The 22542-nt window shown below is 33.4% G+C and overlaps 2 protein-coding genes across 3 annotated transcripts; one reads left to right on the top strand and one right to left on the bottom strand.

The window, feature by feature from the left end:
* Window positions 1–1763: 1763 nt before the first annotated feature.
* LOC148269064 (uncharacterized) lies at window positions 1764–4535 on the bottom strand. The gene is made up of 4 exons (XM_088210552.1): window positions 4367–4535; window positions 4087–4279; window positions 2758–3151; window positions 1764–1844 (listed from the first exon to the last, which is right to left on the bottom strand). The coding sequence occupies exons 1-4, from the start codon at window positions 4533–4535 to the stop codon at window positions 1764–1766; spliced, it is 837 nt and encodes a 278-aa protein (XP_088066678.1).
* Window positions 4536–8629: 4094 nt separating this feature from the next.
* Window positions 8630–22195, top strand: TIC40 (hydroxyproline-rich glycoprotein family protein). Of its 2 annotated transcripts, none has more exons than XM_022035626.2 (14): window positions 8630–9051; window positions 9827–9935; window positions 10098–10155; window positions 10255–10272; window positions 12107–12356; window positions 13326–13432; window positions 13542–13605; window positions 14379–14448; window positions 14910–14950; window positions 16540–16585; window positions 17565–17659; window positions 20919–21022; window positions 21094–21141; window positions 21674–22195. In XM_022035626.2, the coding sequence occupies exons 1-14, from the start codon at window positions 8808–8810 to the stop codon at window positions 21731–21733; spliced, it is 1314 nt and encodes a 437-aa protein (XP_021891318.2). In that variant the 5' UTR covers window positions 8630–8807; the 3' UTR covers window positions 21734–22195. The 2 variants fall into 2 exon arrangements, with proteins under 2 accessions (XP_021891318.2, XP_021891317.2); XM_022035625.2 differs by having other exon boundaries at window positions 14370–14448.
* Window positions 22196–22542: the final 347 nt, after the last annotated feature.

The following is a 22542-nucleotide window of genomic DNA, read 5'->3' as shown; positions in this document are numbered from 1 at the left end:
TAGCGTGTTTTTTCACGCAGCGTGCTCTAGTTCATCAATGTTGCTGACTGGGTCATCCCACGTGGTCAAATTTTTCTTTTTTTATTTTGACCCCATATTTTTAATTTTTCTTTCAAAAACACCCCCTGAACTCAAATTTTTACCCATTTTCTCTAAAATAGCTTTTAATTACATCTCTAACCTATTTATTTTAAATAATTTAATAAAATTAAATTAAATTACTTTTTAATTATTTTTATAAATGCCAAAATTAATCCCGGACTAAATTTCGAGCTCGTGTATTATAACTCTCCCCCTTAAGAAAAAATTTAGTCTCTCAAACTTGTCACTCTCTCACTTAGTCAAACAGTTGAGGATATTGGGCTCTGAAGTTCGATTTTATCTCCCATGTGATCTTTTTCTGTGTGTGATTCTGCCATAAGATCTTGACGAAGAAAATTTCTATGTTACAAAACACTGTGTTTTTTTAGTCTACAATATCCACTAATACCTCCTCATTGGATTGGTCATTCTGAAGTGAAAGGAGCTCATGGAATAGGATGTGTAAGGGATTCGAGTTGTATTTGCGTAATATGAATACATGAAACACATTATGAACCCTTGATAATTTTGGAGGTAGCGTCAGTCTGTAAGCGGTCATACCAATCCTGTATAAGATATCAAACCACCCAATGAGCTAGAGATTTAACTTTTCCTTTTTGCCAAACCTACTAATTTTTTTAAAAGGGGTGACTTTAAAAAACACTCGATTATTTTTCTCAAATTCCAAATTCCTCCTCCGGGTATCTGCATAACTTTTCTGCATGCTTTGAGCTATCAAGATGTTCTTCCTGATATTGGCTATCTTGGTTGTAGTTTCCTCCACAAGATCTGGGTCGAACAATTTTCTATCAGCTACATTTTCTCAACAGATCGGTGACCTGCACGGGTGGTCATACAATATCTCATACGGGGTCATGCCGATACTTGCTTAGTAGTTGTTATTATATGCGAACTCTATTAAAGGTAGGTGATCATTCCAATGACCCCCAAAGTTTAAAACTTAAGCTCGGAGTATATATTTTAATGTGCGAATTGTTCTCTCTAATTGTCCATCGGTTTTAGGGTGGAATGTGATACTAAGGGATAATTTCTTTCCCATAGCTTGCTGAAAACTAGACTAAAATCAAGAAGTGAATATGGAGCCTTTGTCAGATACCATTGTCATTAGAACTTTATGTAACCTGACTATCTATCATATATATATTTTTACTAGCTTGTCTAAAGGGTCGGTCATCTTGATAGCCAATAAGTGAGAAAACTTGATGAACTAAACGATAATTACCCAGATAGCATAATGTTCTAAGCGTGTCTTAGACAATCTCATCACGAAATCCATTGTGATATGTTCCCATTTCTACTCTGGGATCAGTAATAACTGAAGTAACCCGCCTTGACGTTGATATTCTGCCTTAAGTCGTTGACATACTAGACACTTGGAGATAAAGTCAACTATCTCTCTTTTCATCCTCTACTAAAATCGATGTCGCATATTTTGATACATTTTAGTATTTCTAGAATGTATGACGAATTTTGAGTTATGAGCCTCTGTCATGATATCCATTTTTAGTTCACTGTTACTTATAACACACACCCTGTCTTGAAACCTGAGGAATCCATCGGTAGAGACTCAAAATTATGGATTTACGCCCTATTCTGCATCCTTCTTGAGAGTTGTTATGGTGGAATCGGTAAACTGAGCTTCCTTTATTCTCTAGATCAATTCAGGTTGGATAGTCAAGTGGATCAAGTATGTAACTCTTTTCAAGTCCTGAAGTCATATCTGTTATGTGATCCCTATTAACCTGCACTCATAAACCAATAGGTGAGCTAATATACTTATACTTTTTTTACTGAGCGCGTCAGTTACCACGTTGTCCTTATCCGGGTGATATAAGATATTATTATCGTAGACCTTGAGAAGTTTTATCCAACGCCTCTAATGTATGTTGAAATCCTTCTGAGTGAATATGTGCTTCAAGTTCTTATGGTCAGTATAAATCTCAAAAGTCTCATCGTACAAGTAGTAGCGTCAAGACTTAAAAGTGTAGATAATGGTAGAAATTTTTAAATTGTGGGTGGGGTAATTTTTCTCATGACCATTCAACTACCTAGACCAATGAGTCATGACTTTCTCATACTGTATTAGAACACAACCCAACCTTAAGTAGGAGGCATCACTATACATTGTATATCCATCTGTCCCACTCGGTAAAACCAACACAGGTGTAATAGTCAACCACTTCTTGAGTTTTATAACGCTCATTTTGCAGTCATTGTTTCATTTAAATTTAAGATTTTTCTTTGTGAGCCGGTCAAATGAGTGATTAGGTTAGAAAATCATTCTACAAACTAGCAGTAATAACCTGTTATTCATAGAAAGCTATAAATCTCCTTAACTGATGTCAATTTCTCCCAACCAAACACTGCTTCAACTTTTTTGGGGTTCACTGATACTTCATCCCTTGATATGATGTATCATAGGAAGGTAATCTGCTCGAGTTATAACCCACACTTACTTAATTTTGCATACAATGTTTTCTCTCTGAGAACTTGCAAAACCTAAGTCAGGTGATGAACGTGTTCCTCTTTGCTCTTTAAATTGACTAGGATATTATCGATAAACACAATGACGAACTAATTCATGAATTGTCTGAAAACCTTGTTCATTAAGCCCATAAAAATAGCTGATGTATTAGTTAGTCCAAATGGCATTACCAGGAATTCATAGTATTCGTACTTATATCTGAAGGCTGTCTTGGGAATGTCATCTGCTATGATCTTTACTTGATAGTAACTCGAACACAAGTCTATTTTGGAGAAAATATGGACACCTTGCAACTGGTCAAAAATGTCATCAACCTTGGGGAAGGGGTACATCGCGACCTTGTTCAATCTCCTATAGTCAATACATAATCTTAACGTTCTATCCCATTTTCTTGCAGATGTGATTCTAACACCCCAAGAAGACACATTATGTTGGATGAACCCACTATCCTGCAATTTATTGACCCGTTTCCTCAGCTCTTTTATCTCAACACAACTCATGCGATAAATGGCAACTGAGATAAACTGTCTACCAAGCTGAAGATTTATGATAAACTCAAATTCTCTGTCCACGAGCAATCTAGGTAGTTTATTAAGAAACACATCCGATAAGTCTCGAACTATCGAAATCTTTTAAATGCAAATTTTTTTCTTAGGTTTGCATAATGTAGATAAGACAACCAAATTAAAGAACTATATAATATAGAAATTGCCATGAAGGAATAATATATAAAATTTTCATTAACTTATAAACGACTATTCATTAAGAAGGTTGAATACAAGTTTCTTGTGAAAATAATCTACGGTGGCGTGATACACCGCTAACTAGTTCATTCATAAAATTACATCAAAGTCTCCCGTGTCAATCTCTATTAGGTCCACACTCAATTTCTTATCTGCTATGTCTCTAATACAAGTTTTGTATATAATATTTTCTAGTAGTATTCTACTCTTAGGAGTAAACATAAACAACACCAAATTACGTCTTTCAGGTAATACATTTAAGTTTGGTGTAAAAACATGTGAGACAAATGAATATGAAGTATCAGTATCAATCAAAATATGTGCAAGGTGATTACAAATAATGTACATATCCTGTATCTCATCGGGGTTGACTTCAGCATCCTGCTAGTGAGATTGTAAACTCTGCCTTAGATAGGAGGTTTGACCTGATTCTGATTTTGCGGACACTCTCTCACGTAGTGTTAGGCACTCCCATATATGCGGCATGTATTGTTGAGACGATAGTAGAGTCGATCCCCATGATTATTGCCATAGTATTGGTAAGTCCTACCGCATCCTATTACGGGACCTTGAGGAGGACATTGAGTCACTGGCCTAGACCTCTTGTTTTACTAAACTGGTGCAGTGGGTGCTGGTCTACAGTGTGAAATTGGGAGTATGGAATTCCCCACTGCTGGAGGAAAGATGTGAAGGTTCATCTCTACTAATTGTGTCTTGGTAAGAACGACTGATTAGGTATTGAGCTCAAATATGTACAGTTGCTGTTTGATCTTAGGACGGAGGCCCCACTCGAACTTCCTTGCCTTCCTGCCTTCTTCCATCGTGCTATCAGAGAAATACCGACCTAATTTTAGGAACCTTCGAGCATACTTCGACACAGTTATATCACCCTGAACTAGGTGTGCAAATTTTATTTCTTTTAAATGCCAGAGGTGCTTTAGGAGGTACTCTGCATTGAAGGTCATCAGGAACTGTTCCCAAGTGGCTGGAATGGGCACGGTAGCCTAATTGAGTTGCTACCAGCAACCTGCCTCACCTACAAGCATGTAGGTGGCAAGTACGACATTCTGTTCAGGAACCATCCCAAGAGTCGCGAATGCCTTATTTGTCTCAGTTAACCAATACTCGACCTCTTCGAAAGAGGATGCCCCTACAAATATAGATGAGTTTAGTCTTTTATACATTTCAATGTAGTCTGAGTCCATCATGGGTAGAACTAGGTTCCGTATAAGAGGGATTAGATTGTGTTATGAAGGGACTGAATGACCCTATGGCGATGCCGAATGATACGGTGGAGGAGCAGAGTTGTACTGGGGTGGCTCCAGATTTTTTCGCTGCAAGGGTGACTCAAATGGTGGCAGCGGGAGAGGGTCATACATCTCTCTCCTTTTCTCCCGGAGCAGAGATGAGTCTCTCAAGCATATCAAATAGTCAGTCAATATCCTCTCGAAGTAAACCATCCCAAGCTACTCGGTTTAGTAGGGGATCGTTCTCTCATCATATCCTTGTACATACATTTACAAGGAAGAGTTGAACGATAGTTTGTATTTAGTATTTTTAAGTCTCTGTGTAAGGAATGATTCTTTGGAACGTGACTTTGATACCAACTATAAGGTCCGAAACTTAAAGAAAATGAATTTATAATTTAAATGCGAAAGCATGTAATAAAATTAAGATTTACATTTCTTACACAATAATTTGGAATGCCCAATAGAGTTACGAGAATGTCCATTCTAAAAGACAAATGATAATTAAAGAAAAAAAAATGAATAAATAAGCATTTTAGGATAACTTTCATTAGCACTTGAAGGGAGTCCGGGTGGTGAACTACTCATAACCCTCTTGCTGATCGGGATCTAGATGTTGGTCTTCTTGATCTAAAATGGTTAATGAAATTGTGAGTTACAATAGCCCAGTAAGAGTATCACACTAATTACAAATACAGAAAAACGAAGGTTTATAAAATCAGAAAACAACTAATTGAGCCCTTGCTTCAAGTAAATATATTTAATTTCAAAACTTTTTATTCGATAAATACTGTTACATTTTCTCCAAAATCAACCTATGAAGATAAATAACTAAATAATATTTTAATTTTATTCATATGATCACAATTCTTCTTTTTTTTTTTTACTTATTTACTAGTACCCCTGGGGGTCCGTAGGGATGTCCCTCTACACGTGAACCAAATATCTAATTTTATCAATTAACCGGCCGTTCCTATACCCTATTCGATAATTGGTGCCAAACATTTCATCGCTTTGATATCCCGTCCGGTATAAGGGTGAACCATATCTCTTAAAACCTTTCGGTATGGAACTTCTCAGCTCCGTCAAACTGAGGTAACGTTCACGATATGGTTCTCTATGTACCGGGTCTGTCTGCCCTTTTTAAAGATACCTAATAAGCCTTTCACATAAAAATCTCCATCAACAAAACAAATATCAAGCGCATACCAGCGTCTCATATCATATTCACTGATAAATTTAAACAACATTTAAGTCAGCGATTTAATTTATCATAACTAATAATCAAGTAACTAGATAACTAGATAAATCATTTAAAAAGTTTTCAAATGAACCAGATAATCGAGAAGACTATAAAAATTATTAGTGTAAATGTGAATAGTACAATAGTAAGCAATTTAGGTTGTACAAAAAAATAAATAGAGAATTATGACAAATGTGAACTAACCGATTCCCGTTCCACTAGTGATCTATAATATTTTAAGAGTTTTTTTTTTACAAAATACACAATTGTCGATTATTAATTCTTAATTTACTATAACTGAGAATAGGGTTAGGGATCTTTACCTGGATCGGTGTTTCAAAATGTTGAACTGTCCACTACGCCTCCCAACGAGTCCCGAATTTTCTAAATTTGTCATGCGGGAACCCAAAATACTCGTTACGTACTTAAAAATACTCCAAAAATCTAAAATCGGTGTCAAAAATCTATTTGGACCAATTTTAAGGTTCTGGCATGGCGGCGCCACCATACTCCGACGCTGACTCCACCACCCACGGCAGTGATTTGCCTTAGTCTGACTAGTTTTGATCGGTTTTATACGTACCTCTGTGAAAAAACATATTAATGGGCCTTGGTTGTCCGAAAATCATAGAAAAACTGAACCTACCAACAAGGGGAGGGGGGGTCTCTAGGTGCGGCGGCTCCGCCAGTTCTTCTTCACGGCTGGGGTTTCTTCTTTACCTAACATATACAGAAAAGGACAGTGAACACAGTTGTCAAAAAATTGTATGAAATGGAAAATAAAAAGGGGCTCATCATAGAGGATTTTGAGTTTCGATCGGAGCAGCTTCGCTGGCTTTGCCCGCAATTTTTGACTCACTCGCCGTCCTTATTACTCCGATATGGACACAGGGAGGCTCGGAATCGAATTTCAAGCGGGTAGGAGAAAATTTTATCTTTTTTGGCAGTCGACGGTGGCTCTGGTGCGAGGGCGATAGATAGTTGGCCTCCTTCTCCGATGTCTGGTTCTTTTTATCCTGTGGGAGCTGACAGCTAGGGTTGAGATTTCTCTGCAATGCGATGTTTATATACTCACCCCGCGTTGATTTGGTCCGTCCATCTGCATCAACATGGAGCGAGTAAAGGCATTCAATCGTTGCCTATTTAGGTTAATTGCGTGGGCGAATTTGGATCGTTTATCACGATTGATTTCGTTGTCTGATCACCCATAAGGAGACAACCCGCATATAAGTCGTTCACACACGCGATATCGAATCTGGGTTGTCGGATCACGGGGCACACAGATCGTCAGCGTGGCGCCGACGTCAGCGTGTTTTGCCATGCGGCGTGGCGCCAATGTCAGTGTGCTTTGCCACACGACGTACTCTGCTTCATTAGGGTTGCTGACTGGACCGTTCCATACGACCTAATTTTTTCTTTTTGCCTTTTGATCATTTATTTCTAATTTTTCTTTTAAAAACACAATCAGAACTTAAATTTTCACTTTTTTTAAAATGGTTTTCAATTACGTCTCTAACTAATTTTTATCAAATAATTTAATAAAATTAAATTAAAATAATTTAAAAATACTTTTTAATTATTTTTTTAAATGCCAAAATTGATCCCGAACCAAATTTTGAGTTTGGATATTACATTATATAATTACACCTATAATCACAACTATGCCACAAGTTTTTTTAGTATTAATATAGTTGTTCTGTTTCTTTATGGTTAAAAATGACTAAAAGAATTATAACTAATTTTTGTATATTTTGATATAAATATTTAATATACACATTACAGATTATATTTATTGAATATTTGTTAACTCGTGATACTATTTTTTTATCTTTATTTTTTAATTAAAATTATAACTTATTGTTAAGGCTATTATCATTAAGGTTTTGACAAATAAATCAATATATATTTTTTTATAATTTTGGCTATAATCAATAAAAAATGAACTAGTTTGTACCAAAAATACAATATATATAAAATATAATTTTTAATATTAGTTTATTAAAATTTCAAATAGTAATTTTTTAAAATATAATCAATTTCGATACAAGATAAACTAGTTAAAAAAATATCAGTTTTATCAAATATAATTTAAAATCGAAAAGGTGTGTTTTTTCATTCGAATCCATCATCGTCAATACATTTTTAATTTGATTCAATTAAGTATGAACTGATCCATTTAAATATGCTCAACTTTAATTATAAACTTTTGCTCAATCATAATTATATTTATAATAAATATAAAAATTTATGTATTATCGTGATAATACAAAATATGACACCAAAATACCAAAATATTACATAAACTATGTCTCTTCGAAATTTTCTTTATTGTATTTGGGTTCGTCTTCTCTAGTGAATAAAAAAAAGAATTATTTGAATTTAAATTAATTTAATAATATTATTATTATTTTAAAAATTGTGACATAACATCAATGTGTGTTTTGATATAGATGCCATATTAATAAATTTAAAATTAATGTACAAAATTTTATAAGATAAATTTTTAGATAATTTTAGAAAATTAAATAATATAGTTTAAACTGTATAAAATTTTATGAGATGTAAAATTTATTTATTTCGAATAATCTTAAAATTATATTTAGAAAATCAATTCTTATTTATTAAATATTTTAATTTAGCTCCATTATTTTTAATTATCGTCTCAATCATATGTGGGCTTTGAAGTCTTTTCTCATTTTAATCGCTTTCTCTGATCCGTCGGATCAAGCCCTCCGATATTAATCATCTACCGTTGATCAAAAGTTTCTGATACATTGATTTATACCCAAGACTTCCCATCACAGTCCGGGCATTAACACTTCAGCAATCAAGAAACTCTCACTCTCGCTTCCTTGAAACCCACCCCCCCTAGGTGGAGCGTCATCGACTTCCTCCGCACACCACAAAACCTTAACTATCTACCTGCTTTAACTTCGCCTCTTTCCTTGGTCTTCTTTCTGGTGTTCTTCAAATTGAAGGAGAAACTAATGGAAAACCTTAACGGGGTGCTGGTCTCTTCCTCCCCAAAGTTGTTATTAGGATATGGTTGTAATCATAGTAATTATCCAATTAAAAACCGTTCTAAAGAAATCCCTAAAACCCTAAATTATTCCCCACTTCGTCTTCCTTTCGCTCTAAGAAGTTCGAGGTTTTGCCGTCGGAACTCCACGATTTCCGTCTCTGCGCTTTCTCATTCTCGCTATTCCCGCCCTGCAGTGACTAGCCACACTGGTAATTGCAGCACCCGCTCTGTATTTGGTTATGCTTCGTCTATGTTTCTATTTGCTTTGTTCTTCTTTCAGTTACCAGGAGATAATCACATGGCGTATTAGATTGATGCTTAATTTCGCGGAAATGCATATATGGATTTGTCTTAGGTTGAGAAATTGCTCAGTCGTTGCAGAGTGTTCTGTTCCATTTACTCATGGAGTTGTATGTTCTTTAAGTTGCTTTTTATCTGAGCCTGTGTTTTCGGTTTTGGGGAGCTGTCATCTAAAAAATGTCATTGGAACGGATGAATTTCATTAAAAGAATGTGGAATTCATTTTTTTGCGTCCAACTTTTTATGTTTTAGAATAATTCCAAATTATGGAATTTATATTGAAATAAATTGCATATGGAATTGGTTTATCGGAAAAAAAAATCATATGGTTTTAGTCAAATAAACATTTCAGGTTTATACAATTTTAATGGAATTGGGTAAATAGTTGGAGAAAAAAAGTTTGACACATTTTACGTTAATGCTTGTGTTTTTGCAATCTAATTAAATTCCATCAAATGTTAAAAAACATTGTTCAGTTCAATTTACAAATGAAGTCTAGTTTCAGTACTCATTTGATCCAAACGAAGCCAAAAGTCTTAATTTCTTTCAGTTTTCTTTGAGAACCTAATTATCTTTCTGTTAGTTTGGCAAGCAAAAAGAGCTATGGTTAGGGTATGTTTTTGTTTTTTCTTTTGCAAACAGCTGCATAAATTTTCACTTGTATCTTCTCTGATGTGGTGTTAGGGAAGTCTGGAGGGGATCGTTTCGGCAGTATTTCTTCTTCAACTGATCAACAGACATCTTCAGTTGGTGTTAACCCAAACCTAACAGTGCCACCACCCGCATCAAGCGTGTACTTAAATTTATGAGCTTCATTTTACTTTTCATTAGATTTTGTTGCATGAAAAAGCTAGGGTTGGTCAAAGTACTATAAAATGGTTTGATATACCATATGGAAATATGTTTCTTCTGTGTACTTGTTACGAGGTTTAATGGTGTTTAATTGTCTTTGTAGAGGGTCACCACTATTTTGGATTGGAGTTGGTGTTGGGCTCTCAGCTGTATTTTCATGGGTAAGAATGAAAATTGTCCTTGTTGTTTCTTGTATAGTTTTTGTACTTTATGGAAGTCATTCCTTTTGATACAAACTTAACAAATTGATAAAATGGCAGGCGGCATCAAGCTTAAAGGTGAGTGTTTCTCTTCAATGAGGTACAGATAAATGCCTACTCGTGTTTGTTAATTTTTAATTTTCTTTTGGAAATTATCATTGTTGCTGGTGATGAGGCAGTTGGATTGATAGTGTGTGGAATATCCAAATATTAGGATCTCTCTCTGTTTTCGTTGTTTTTATGATCATTTAAACATACGATCCAAAGTTTTGGCTGTGTTAGGCGCCTTGTATATTTTATTTGTAGCTCCTAAAATCTTGATAGTGACAGAATAACCAGGTTTCTGATACTCGTCATGGTAGCTTAAATTATCAGAGTGCATGTGTTTGAATTAGGAGCAGAAGCCAATGTTAATGTATATGGGCCTCCGAGAGGATAAGTTCCAACCCATGATCTCTACGCAAACATCCCATCCAAAGGCCAAAGAAAAAATTAAAAAACAGCTTATCTAAGTGAAAATTGCAGTATACTCTATCCCCCTTTTTGTGAGGAAATATAAGAAGGAGAATTATTGAACATATTTTGTCGAGTCAGTTCATATATTGTGTTCTAATTTGTGGATTAAATACATAGTAGATCCAAAAGATGTGATTTTTTTGAGTGAAATGTAAATATGGAGTGGTAAAACTTGTTGGGAAAGATGACTGTTTATCTCCTTATTTTTTTTTTTTTGAAATAAACTATTTATCTCCTCAGCAAATACAAGTCAGTTAGATTGCCAGATAGATCTGTTAATGCTATCTAGAGACTGCTTACAGTATCCCCTATGCTCATTGCTCTCTTAAAAGAGAAGGCAATTCAACCATATATCTGTCCCTTGTTGAAGAATGCAGGGTAATGCCAGATTTTGGTTTATTTCCATTTTTACCTGTTTCATTAAATGAACTGAAAACCAGTAAACATTACTTTTAATTTTATTTGTGTTGGAGTTTAGGGCTTTTGTTTTTGCTAGTTCTTTAGGCCATGATTGATAAGGGGAAAAGAGAAGTGATGAGATGCAAGAGAAAATAAAATGTGAGAACAGAAAGAAAATCTTTCTATGTGCCTTTCCTTCTTTGATAAGGAAGAATAAAAAAATGGAACGCAAGAAAATATGTTTCTTTCCCTTGTTTGATAGGATGGAAAGTTGGTCTAGGGTGGGTGCGAAGAATACATTTCACTCTATGCCTTTACAATGTAATTTTGAAGACTTATAAGGGAGAAAAAATTGTAAAGTTACTCATTCATTATCTTCTTCTTCTGAATCCTCTGAAAATCGGAAGAGTTGGAGTACATAACTCAAAAGAGACAAATGAGAGCAACCATTTTTTTTTCCTTTTTTCCTTTTCCTTATCAAAAAATTAAAAATTTCTTTAATTCTTTTCCTCCCTGATATTCTTCTCTACCAACAAATAGTTGTCATTCAAATATCTCATCTTGTCACGGAATTTAATTTATCTTATTGGAAGTTTCATTTAGATTTTGCTTTGCATTTAACTCTAACTTTGTTGTCCATATTGTTCACACTTTCTTTTGCTCTAGTTTCATAATTTATTGCTTGAGAATTTTTTGTCCCTACAATTTTAATCTGCAGATGAAACATTTGGGGCTAAGTGTCTATTCTGAACTTTTTGGCTCAACATAACTATTTTCCTTTGTCATGGATGCATGTCATATCTAAAAACCCCCAGGATGCGTGCTTGATGGATATTTCTGGAAACATCTTTATTTAACTGCTGGAAATGATAGATTCTGCATGTAACTTTTGGAAATAAAGATGTTTTTCCATTGTCAGTGCACCTGAAGTTTGAGGTAGTTTAGGTCTGCATCTCCATTTGCCTCCTTTTCTTTATTTTCTTCTTGATTTTTGCAGAAATATGCAATGCAACAAGCAATGAAAACTATGATGAGCCAGATGAATACACAGAATAACCAGTTCAGTAATGTACCTTTTCCACCAGGGTCACCTTTTCCATATCCAAAACCTCCAACAACAGGACCTACTACCTCACCTGCTTCTCAACCTACAGTTACTGTAGATGTAGCTGCGACAAAAGTAGAAGCAGCTCCAACTACTGATGCGAAAGAGGAATCAGAAACTGAGACCAAGCAGAAGAAATATGGTAAAAGGCAGTCTCTGGTTTTAACTTCCATAAATTACAATTAAATATGCAAATCATTTCCATTTAAACAAGGAAAAAGGAAAAAAAATTAAAGGTTAAGGCATGTTGGATTCTCAAATATTCATGCTCGTAATGTAGTTGATACTTCTTTCTGTAATTGTCTGCATGTGGCCATTTCAGTTCTGAAAATGAATTCGTGCCTCCATGATTTAGGACAGATTAGGGATTACGCCTACTAAGAATTGGGATAAAACCTAGATATCACACATAGATTTCTTAAATTTCACACATAAGATTTCTTAAGCTTCATGCTTAAGGTTTGATTATATCACACAAACAAGATGGTGAAAAGCTCGCATGATAATCTATGTACTCATGTTTTCGTCTCAAAAGTAAGATTACATTGCTTAAAGTCCTAATCCAGCTACAATTTATTACACACATAGAAATTTTAGTACCTATTATTAAGATCTAAAAGGAAATTCATCTCCTTTATCCTCCTCTCCATTTTTTGTGTTACCTGGAACGAGAGGAATAAGAGAGCTTTGGAGAATCATTCCTCTTCCTTTGCTTCTGTAGTAGAAGAGGATCCCATGTCTATTTCCTCTGTAATTTGGCTTTGCTGTTGCTTTATTGATTCTGCAGCATGCTGTATTATTTAGGGACTTTGGTAGAATGCAAATTTGGATCACAAATTGTGATGCTATTATATTATTTTTCTTCCATAATATACTCATAATCATCTCTGTACGGCCTCACAACAGTCTAGTATATGAATTTTTCTAAAGGTAGTGGGGCTTAATGGTTGACATGCGCTCTAATCGGCTTATTCAGGACCATGTCTCAATCGAGATACTATGCATGCATCTAGTGCGGTAGTGCCTACTTTGCTACTTCATATGCTAGTTATCATTTTTTTAGTTTGAAAGTGTTTCCCTTAATAAATTCTAATGCAAGTCGCACTTGCAGCTTTTGTAGATGTTTCCCCTGAAGAGACCACACAAAAAAGTCCATTTGCTAGCTTTGAAGATGTCCCTGAGATAAGTTCATCGAAAAATTCTCAGTTTCCCAAAGAAGTAAGTCCCGGAACTTGAAGATGTGCCACGATTATGATATTCTGACCTTTTATGTTACTTTTGGTTTAAAATTCATTTCAAGGTTTAATTATTTGGATGCTGTATGAAGGTTTCTCAAAATGGAGCTGCTTCTAAGCAAGCTGTAGATTCTTCTGAAGGTTCACAGTCTTTCCGTAAGTAAACGAACCACTGTCACTTGTGCTTTCTTCATATCATGTGGCTAAGCTACACTAGCTTGTCTTTTCAACTAATATTTATATTGATGACTGCTTGGATTGATGATATGTAGCTTGGCACTGGAAGGAAGTATAACTCGACATATATTGTTATGATATTTCCAGTCATAAATAGGTTAATTGAATGATTTACAGCATGTTCCACGTGTAGCTTACTTCAATTGCTTGCAAAAGTTTAAGTATGATAAGTTCTCACACCAACCATATCTAACTAACAATTAAAACAATTTAATTGATGCTCCACTGTTGCCCGTTTCTATGGTTGCACGACTATATCTTATCTTTCTATATGCATGCCGGTTTTGATATTTAGCTCAAATGCTGTGATGATTCTCTTATTAATATGAGGAATATCGTTTATACATTGTTAATAACACAAAGATGTATTAGTGATACCTTTAAGAGATATATATTTCTTGGTTTGTTGTACCAGCTTATTAACTGTTATTTCTGTGGTCTGCCCAGTTTTTATGTTTTTTTAAAAGATCATCATCTCCTTGATGGAGAAGATCTAGGGGCGTCTTCCAGATATTTTGTGTAATTCCTTTTTGTAAATCTTTCATACGGCTGGACATCCTTGGTGCTTTTTTAATGCAGTGCAGCTCTTCTTTTTTTCCATTGAAAATATTCTTTTTTATGTAGACAATATTTTTTGTTTGTATGATCAAGGCCCTAAGCATGTTTAATTAATATATGGACAGCAAAAATAGGTCCTGGCTTAACAGTGGATGCTTTGGAGAAAATGATGGAAGATCCTACAGTGCAGAAGATGGTTTATCCGTAATTTAGCTTTCCTTTTCCAATCTATGGATTTTATCTTTTTGATCGTTAATGTTTATATCATTAATTTAAGTATGCTTAAAGCTTTAACATTTGTTTTACTATAGCTCTGATTGTAATTAAGCGACTTGCTTATTTCTGAAAATATGATTATATTTGATTTGCAGTATTTATATAATAATGGGAAAATTGTTTTATTGTTGTTGCCAACTTGAATTTGTATTCTTTTCCTTTCCAATTATTCTCTCTATTAACTCCATTCCCTCTTTCTTCTTCTACCCCATTTCTGGGGTCTGATCCTCCCAGCAATGTCAAAGTTCTTTTTTACCATTTCTTTAACTGTTTTCCACAGTGCATGTGTTCGCTCTGTGATTTTGCCCTTTAGCAATTTTCACTTTTTCAGAATTAATATATTTACGAAAAACTTCTGTCTTACAGTGAAAAGAAATGTGTATTTGCAGGTATTTACCTGAGGAGATGAGAAACCCAACAACCTTCAAATGTAAGTAACACAGAAAAGGAAGTCTAAAAAATGGAATAGTTAAAGTATTTTGATTATATGTAGCTACTTGTTATCTTCTATATATTACTAGGACTATGTAGCTTATTTAGGAAATATTTAGTGATTTCGTGGTGATTCAGAAAAAGAAAAATGTGGATGGGGTTAAGAATTATTATGCATTTCTTTTAGTTTCTTTTCTAGGTTGGTAGTTTCTAATCTACTTCATTAAGAATGCTGTCTTGTATGCAAATTTTATTATTTTGGTTGTATGGTTGGTGCATATATATATATATATATATTAATGGCGCCTATATATAGGCTACTGCAAGCATGGCTTGAGAGGAGATTATTGTGATACTATGTGGAATTTATTGAGAATTTTGAGTTGACTATTGAGATATGAGATCTTCAGGTTTGGTTTCTTTTTTAATTTTTCTTACATCGATAAACTTGTCCTTCCTTACTTCAGAGGGGATGAACAGGTAACATTCTCACCATTCTCCTTCCAATTAATTATAAAATATCCTCCTACCGAGGCATCTCTTTTTCCATTCTTTTCCATGACGTGCCCTTCCAATAAACAGAACTTTAGAGGTGTAGATCTGGGGCTCTGGTCTTCATAATATATGATTGGTTCATAGTTTGTGATGTCTTTGATTACCACCATCCTAGAAGTTAGTTACGGAAGCTGTTCCGTGAAACACGAGCTTTTTTCTGCTTAGTTCTCCTGCTCCTATCACTTAAGTGCTTGCTTTTGTTTGTTTAATTGAAGGGGATATCTATGTCCTGGGTGTTCTTGATGCATTCATTCAGATTCTATTTTGTTTTGTACATCCATATTCTATTTTGTTCTTGTGAAAAAGTCTTGGATACAAAGTAGTAAATATCATATCAGTCAGCATCTCGGTTTTCAGAGTGATACGTATTAGTAGTCCATAAATTTCACTGACTGTTTCAAATTTATCGCTATTTCGTATTTTACAATATACGTACATAATAATACTAATAATAACACCAATAATTAACTTTATAGAAAAATATAAACTATTACTGATATTATATATTAAATGTAAATAACATATTACTTCGAAAATAACTTATATACATCTAAATATTTAGGTCACAAGAACATCAAATAAGTCAAAAACTTACAATTTACAGCATACAATATGAGAAAATTGTACTAAAATAACTAAAAATCTATTAAAATTAAATAATGAATTTTTTTTACTTAATTTTAATTTAAAAATCTTAAATTTTTGAAGTGAAAATTATTAAAAAATTATTGTTAGTAACGGAGAATACTGGAATTGGCTAGTATGCCTGGTACTGAATATATGCCCAATATTAGCCAGTATTAACTAACATTTGATTTTGTAGAAAAATTTTATCCCTGCCATACAAGTATTTAACCAGTACATTACACCGGTCAATTCAGTATAGTACATTAGTGATTACACTGGTCAAGGACTTGGAAATAAACCATTTTATGCAAATTAAAATGCTACTTACAAACTATTAAATGCCTAAGTTTAGCATATGTATCTTTAATAAATATTTTTTTCTTTTCTGTCACTTACTTTTTACAGGGATGCTACAAAATCCACAGTACCGTCAGCAACTACAGGACATGCTGTGAGTTCATTTTTCATCTTTTCATATGTAATTTTTTCTTGTAGCTTGGTATTCTTGTTATGGTTGTCCTATACTTCTCTCTCTGTCTCTGTTTCTGTCTCTCTCTCTTCCACTTACATACACGCGAAACTTCTTACTGATACAACCTGAAATGCTTGTGCTATTTCTTTGAGTTCAACCTTTTTTTTTTAAATTCATTAAGGCATATAAATCATATAGACTGGTGAATATGTATTGCTATTTGCTGTGAATTTATATGAATAGTGGGTGAAGATCCCAAGAGTGGCTGAATTCCTGTTAATTTGATGGAACTTGTTTCATTGCATATTCAAGTCCGGTGTTTTCAATAATTTCTGCGTTGAACCAAAACTTAAGCCCTCTTCTTTGGTGCTCTCATATTTTGTTTATTTGATCTTATTGGAAGTTAGAATCTCATATTTTATACATGGGTTTATTGGAGGTAAGTTTAATCTTATCATATAAAATTGTGTTCTAATAGGTTAAATGTGGCAATACTGTCATCTGAATTTGTATTATATTATGTCTTTTGTTTAATGGAACTGGACTCTGATAAGTTATAAAGATTTTTTTTGGTGTGATAAGATCTTTGACACAGTTATCTTAACTAGAGTTTTATATGGCAATTAAGAGTGATCCTCTTACATTCGTGAGGATTTAGGAGACTTAATACCTTGACAGACTTATAAAGTTATTTTATATAGGTTCCGCCCCCTTGGTTTGTTTGATAATTCACTTCTTTCGGAAAAAAACATGATAACTATTCTTATATATCCCTTTCTGTAGTGTAATGCCATTTCATGTTGCATATCCTTTATTTTTTTTTCTTCTAAATGGAAAAGATTCTTAGTTTTTTATGAGTCCAGTATGCTGTATGTCTATTGGTAATTTTATTGTTATTGGGAAATGGGCTTGTTATGATGAATCTTAATTCTTTTTTAATACTCGGTTTTCTCTTCAGGAATAATATGAGCGGAAGTGGTGAATGGAATAACAATATGATGGAGACCTTGAAAGGTTTTGACCTTAATAGTCCTGAAGTCAAGCAGCAATTTGGTGAGTGCGAGATGGATTATTCTCATGCTTCTTTAAGTTTTACCGAATATAAATGCACAAAAACATATAAATGTTGTCTTCATGGTACTCTTTTAATCTTTTTAGACATGTTTCCATATGACGAGCAAATTACAGAAATTCCTTTGAGTTTTGGTATAATATACAGAACCATTTCATTCTTTAAAACTGAACATAAAAATCTGTATATTCTAAGTTACTATATGCTTTACACTCTCATTGTTAATCTTCAGTGTCAAAGTTAACAGCAATGACAAAATTACTATAATACCCTTTATTTAACAAGAATATTATTATACTAGTTTTAATAACTTATTTAAATAATAAAATGTGTAAAAATTATTAAATAATTAATAATTGATATTGATAACAATTAATTAAAAATATTTTATTAAATAATTTTAAATAAAACTTTAAGAACTATTTATTTAAAAATTTATTTGAAATTTTTGTCCACAGTTTAAGATGGAGGAAAAAATTGTTTTTTAAATGGTATAAAAATAATTTAAAAATATTTTTATGATTTAAAGAAGTTACTTTTACATGTTTTTAAATGATTTTTTTAAATATCAGTTACTAATAACAAATATGTTATTATTTAAATAAATTATTTTATATTTATAAATAATTTTTAAGTAAAAATCATTTACTAAATTCATTTGATAAGTTATATAAATTTTTTTAATTTAAATAAATTATTAAGATCATTATGGTAATTTTATCATTAAATGAGGGTATTAGAATTATTTTATCATTATGGTTAAGTTTAACAACTAAGTTTAGAGGTAATGATGTAAAGCGTGGTAGTTTGTAAAGTGAGGAGTTTTCTGTTCAGTTTAAAAAGGCAAATGGTTTTTGTATATAACACCGTAAATCAAGGGGGTTTCTGTAATTTACCCATCTTATAATGCATATAATTAATTGTTAGTCTCTTTAGCTTTGGTATTCTAGAGTTCATCCTTGCTCAAGTGATTGATTTGTCCATTTTGGTTGTCATTTGACTCCTCAAAACATGTATTACAACGTTTTGAAATGTTACATTTTTTGATCTACTTTTCGTAGCTATATAAATCATATTAAATGCTTATGTGATTGATTGGCATCCTAATATTGCAATGTATCTAATTAATTGTTAAATTATTCAGCTTTGGCATTATTTCTTAAGTGATTGATTTGTTCATTTTGGCTGTCATTTGACTTCTCTAAACACGCATGAGCAATGTTCTGACATGTTACCCCATTTTTTAGATACTTCTAGCCATCTAAATCATATTAATGTCTATAATTGTGAAATCATTGATTTTTTTGAGAAAGCACCACCACAATGTAGGTATGAACTTTTAGTGTTTATATTGATAACTTGCTTCTTGCCTGATAACATATGGTTCTTTTATGATTACAATATATTATTGAAACTAAACTGCAGTTACTTCCTTGTGTTGGAAGAAAAACTTGCATGCGTACTTAAATGGATCTTTTGTGCTGAGAAAGAAAAAGCTCTAAATAAAAAAGCCATGTAGTCCTAACTATATAGGAGAAATATATATGAGAAACTTACAGGTAATTGCTCTCTATATTCTAATACTCTCCTTCAAGCTAGAGCATAAATATTGTATGCACTAAACTTGTTATAAATAAACTTCAAGCAAGCTTCTCTTAAGGATTTTGTAAAACCTATTGTCCAACTGATCTGCTGATTTTACGCAAATTTTCCAAATCACATTCTGCCAAAGTTTTCTCATATAAAATGAGAATCATCCTTATTGTGTTTAGTCCCCATGAAGAACTATTTGACGCAATGTGGTTCACTGCCTTGTTATTATATGGATAGATATTGTGGAAAACCAAGCTTGTCAGTTGAATGCTTTAAGTCTATTCAACTTATGAGAAGTGTGAACCATATTTATACTACAGTTTGTTTCTTATTCTTCCAGAAAACCATGTTGCATCCATGAAGATACAACAACCTTTAGTGTATCTATGGTCAATAGTAGAATTAGCCCAATAAGAATCTATATACTGCTAGAAGAAAGTATACTCATGGTGCTTATAGAGTAATTGTGACCAAGTGTACTTTGAGGTATCTTAAGATGCTCACAACACCGTCCTACGGACTGCTGTGTGGCAAGTCCATAAATAGAATCATAGCTTTCATAGGAGCAAAATGATTGAAAAGTAAGGACAAGGTAATTCAGTTTGTGAACCATTCTCCGACATCCATTTGGATCCTCTAATAATTCACCTTCATCTTTGGCCAATTTAACATTACATGAGAGTATCAATTGGCTTGGCTCCCAATTTTCCTCTCTCATTCAAAAGGTCAAGGACCTAATTTCTGTGAAAGCAAATTCCTAATTTTGATCTGCCTAGACAAAAGAGTCTAGACATGTCACAATTTTATCTCGCTTTACGAAAGCAATCATGGCAGGCAATTAGATGAAAGGGAGTATACTGAAAATGTGACATCCCATATGAGTATGAAATAGCAATCATATCCTTTTTGAGGATGAGAATAGCCAAAACAATACGAGTTAAGAGGTCTGGTATCTAACTTGTCACATCTGACTGTAACTAATGGTTAAACAACCACAGCAAGAAGTAAAACAAAAAGTATGTTGAGGCAAAGGAAACAAAGTTCGGAAAAGGTACAGTATAAGAAGCTTGTCTTGATAAATAGGTGGTCAGTTAATAAGATAACATGAAGTGAGAACATCACTCTGAAAAAATCTGGGAAAATTCATATAAATCAATTAAACATGAGTGATCTTGATTAGGTGCTGAACTCTTCCCTTGATGTCACCATTTTGTTGTGAAGTGTGTCGACATAAGGATAGAAATCATCCTATGATAACTCATGCAAGATGTAAAAGGATGTGAAAATTATCATTTGCATTGTCACTTCAAAGAAAAAAAAAATCAACATATGGAAGTTTTCCAGAGCAAAATTCACAAAATAAATGATTCTAAACAGTCTTTCATCAGATGAACCCAATTTATTCTTGAAAAGTCATCAACTAAAAGAAAAGGTACCTAAACCTGTACAAGAGAGAGAATATGGAACCATTAACCTGGAAGTAGCTTCTCTGTTTAAGAGAAAGGTAGATCCTTCTTTTTCAATTTTCAGGTTTATTCGATATCATGAGGTTGGTGGTTTTAATTTTCTCTTATATCTAATATACTCCAATTGGAATTCTCTCGATTCAATTGTTAAGATGATTCGACAATCTTTTTTCTTATCCAGATCAGATTGGGCTTACACCTGAAGAAGTTATCTCCAAAATTATGGCCAATCCTGAAGTTGCCATGGCATTTCAAAACCCTAAGATTCAAGCAGCCATCATGGATGTATGTTCTGCCTAAACTACTTCGTTAATGGTCAATATTAATTCTCTAATATTTTTTTGTTGCTTTTGCAGTGTTCGCAGAACCCATTGAGTATTGCTAAGTATCAAAATGACAAGGAGGTATTAACAGAGTTGTTAATTCTAATTATGTTTTATGTACTGGAGATTATATGTACATTAACATGTTCAAATTCAGTTTCTTGTATATAATTAATTCCTGTTGTGCCATGATTTGTTTTCTTTCTAATTTCTCAACAAAATAGCTTCCTTCCGTATGCTTAGCACTTAGCATGAGTTTAATGTGTTCTCAGGATTGTTTGACATGGATGCTTGCAGTAGTATTCCAACTGATTGAAATGACTACAGCTTATCTTTGCATCTTTATTAGAGTTCTGTCACTTTACTCAACTCTTTTCTTGTCTCACACACCTAACTTCTTTAATCAATATCGAGTTTGTTCCTGCTTGATTTAGAATCATGTTTATGCTGCTGAGTTTGGCTCACGATCTGAACAAATGAACTCTTAAGTAACAAAATCAAATCACTGAAGTTGCTACTTTTGGTCTTCAATATAAAAGGAAGGAAAGCTAGCATTGTTTGCTTCTGCCCTAGTTGTCTTTAGTTCCTTATTATTGTCATCTTTTTGTTTCAGGTTATGGATGTCTTCAACAAGATATCAGAACTCTTCCCTGGAGTCACAGGTTACCCTTGATTCTGATTGTTTGTTAACCATTCCTTCCTTTGGGCTGTTACATTCTCCTTTCTATCAAACAATCAGGTGAGAAATAGATAAACAAGATTGATGGTACTTCTGTCTTGCGCATGGTGAATATTCACAGTGCCTCTCGGGTTAGTCTGAATCTAGTGGCTTGAGTCCCAACACTATGACCGGATTCGCTTTGTCCTGTATTCTAATGGTTATTACCCCATGATTTTTGCTTAGTTTTGATAAACAGTTGCAGTAGGTAAATGCCTTGTTTTAGTTTTCAGAAATAATCTTTTATGTAACTGTACAGAATCTGTGGTGCATCTCTCTCTCTCTCTCTCTCTCTCTCTCTCTCTCATTTCTCTTTCTCTCATGTGGTATGATGGCTGACATTGTTGCTGCCATAGATTGAAAACCTTAAAAAGTTCTGCACTTGTAATCTTATTTTTCTTTGGTTTCCTTTTTCTATTTTGATCATCTTTGGCACCTGTATGTTCCTTTCACTCATATTGAATTAGATGGTGGTGGGCAGTGATGGATTATATGGAAAAATATTCCTGGTTCAGATTACAACTTCTTCGATAATCACAAAAGTAACATATCATGCTGCCAACTAAAACAATATTATAAGCCTTATTTTTATCTGTGTAACAGTTACTACTTTCTTGCATATTCGATCCTATATAACAAATCAAACTTCCAATTATTTAGATTATATTTGAAACAAATTCAAAACTTTTGTAGAATTTATGTAGAAATTTACAACTTTTAACTACGAGAAATACTTGTGGTTGCTGACAAATTTGTTAAAATTT

Source organism: Carica papaya, chromosome 1, assembly GCF_054855325.1.
Source record: "Carica papaya isolate Zhongbai chromosome 1, ASM5485532v1, whole genome shotgun sequence".
Taxonomy (NCBI): Eukaryota; Viridiplantae; Streptophyta; class Magnoliopsida; order Brassicales; family Caricaceae; genus Carica; species Carica papaya.
This window is presented reverse-complemented; position numbering and strand designations above follow the sequence as displayed.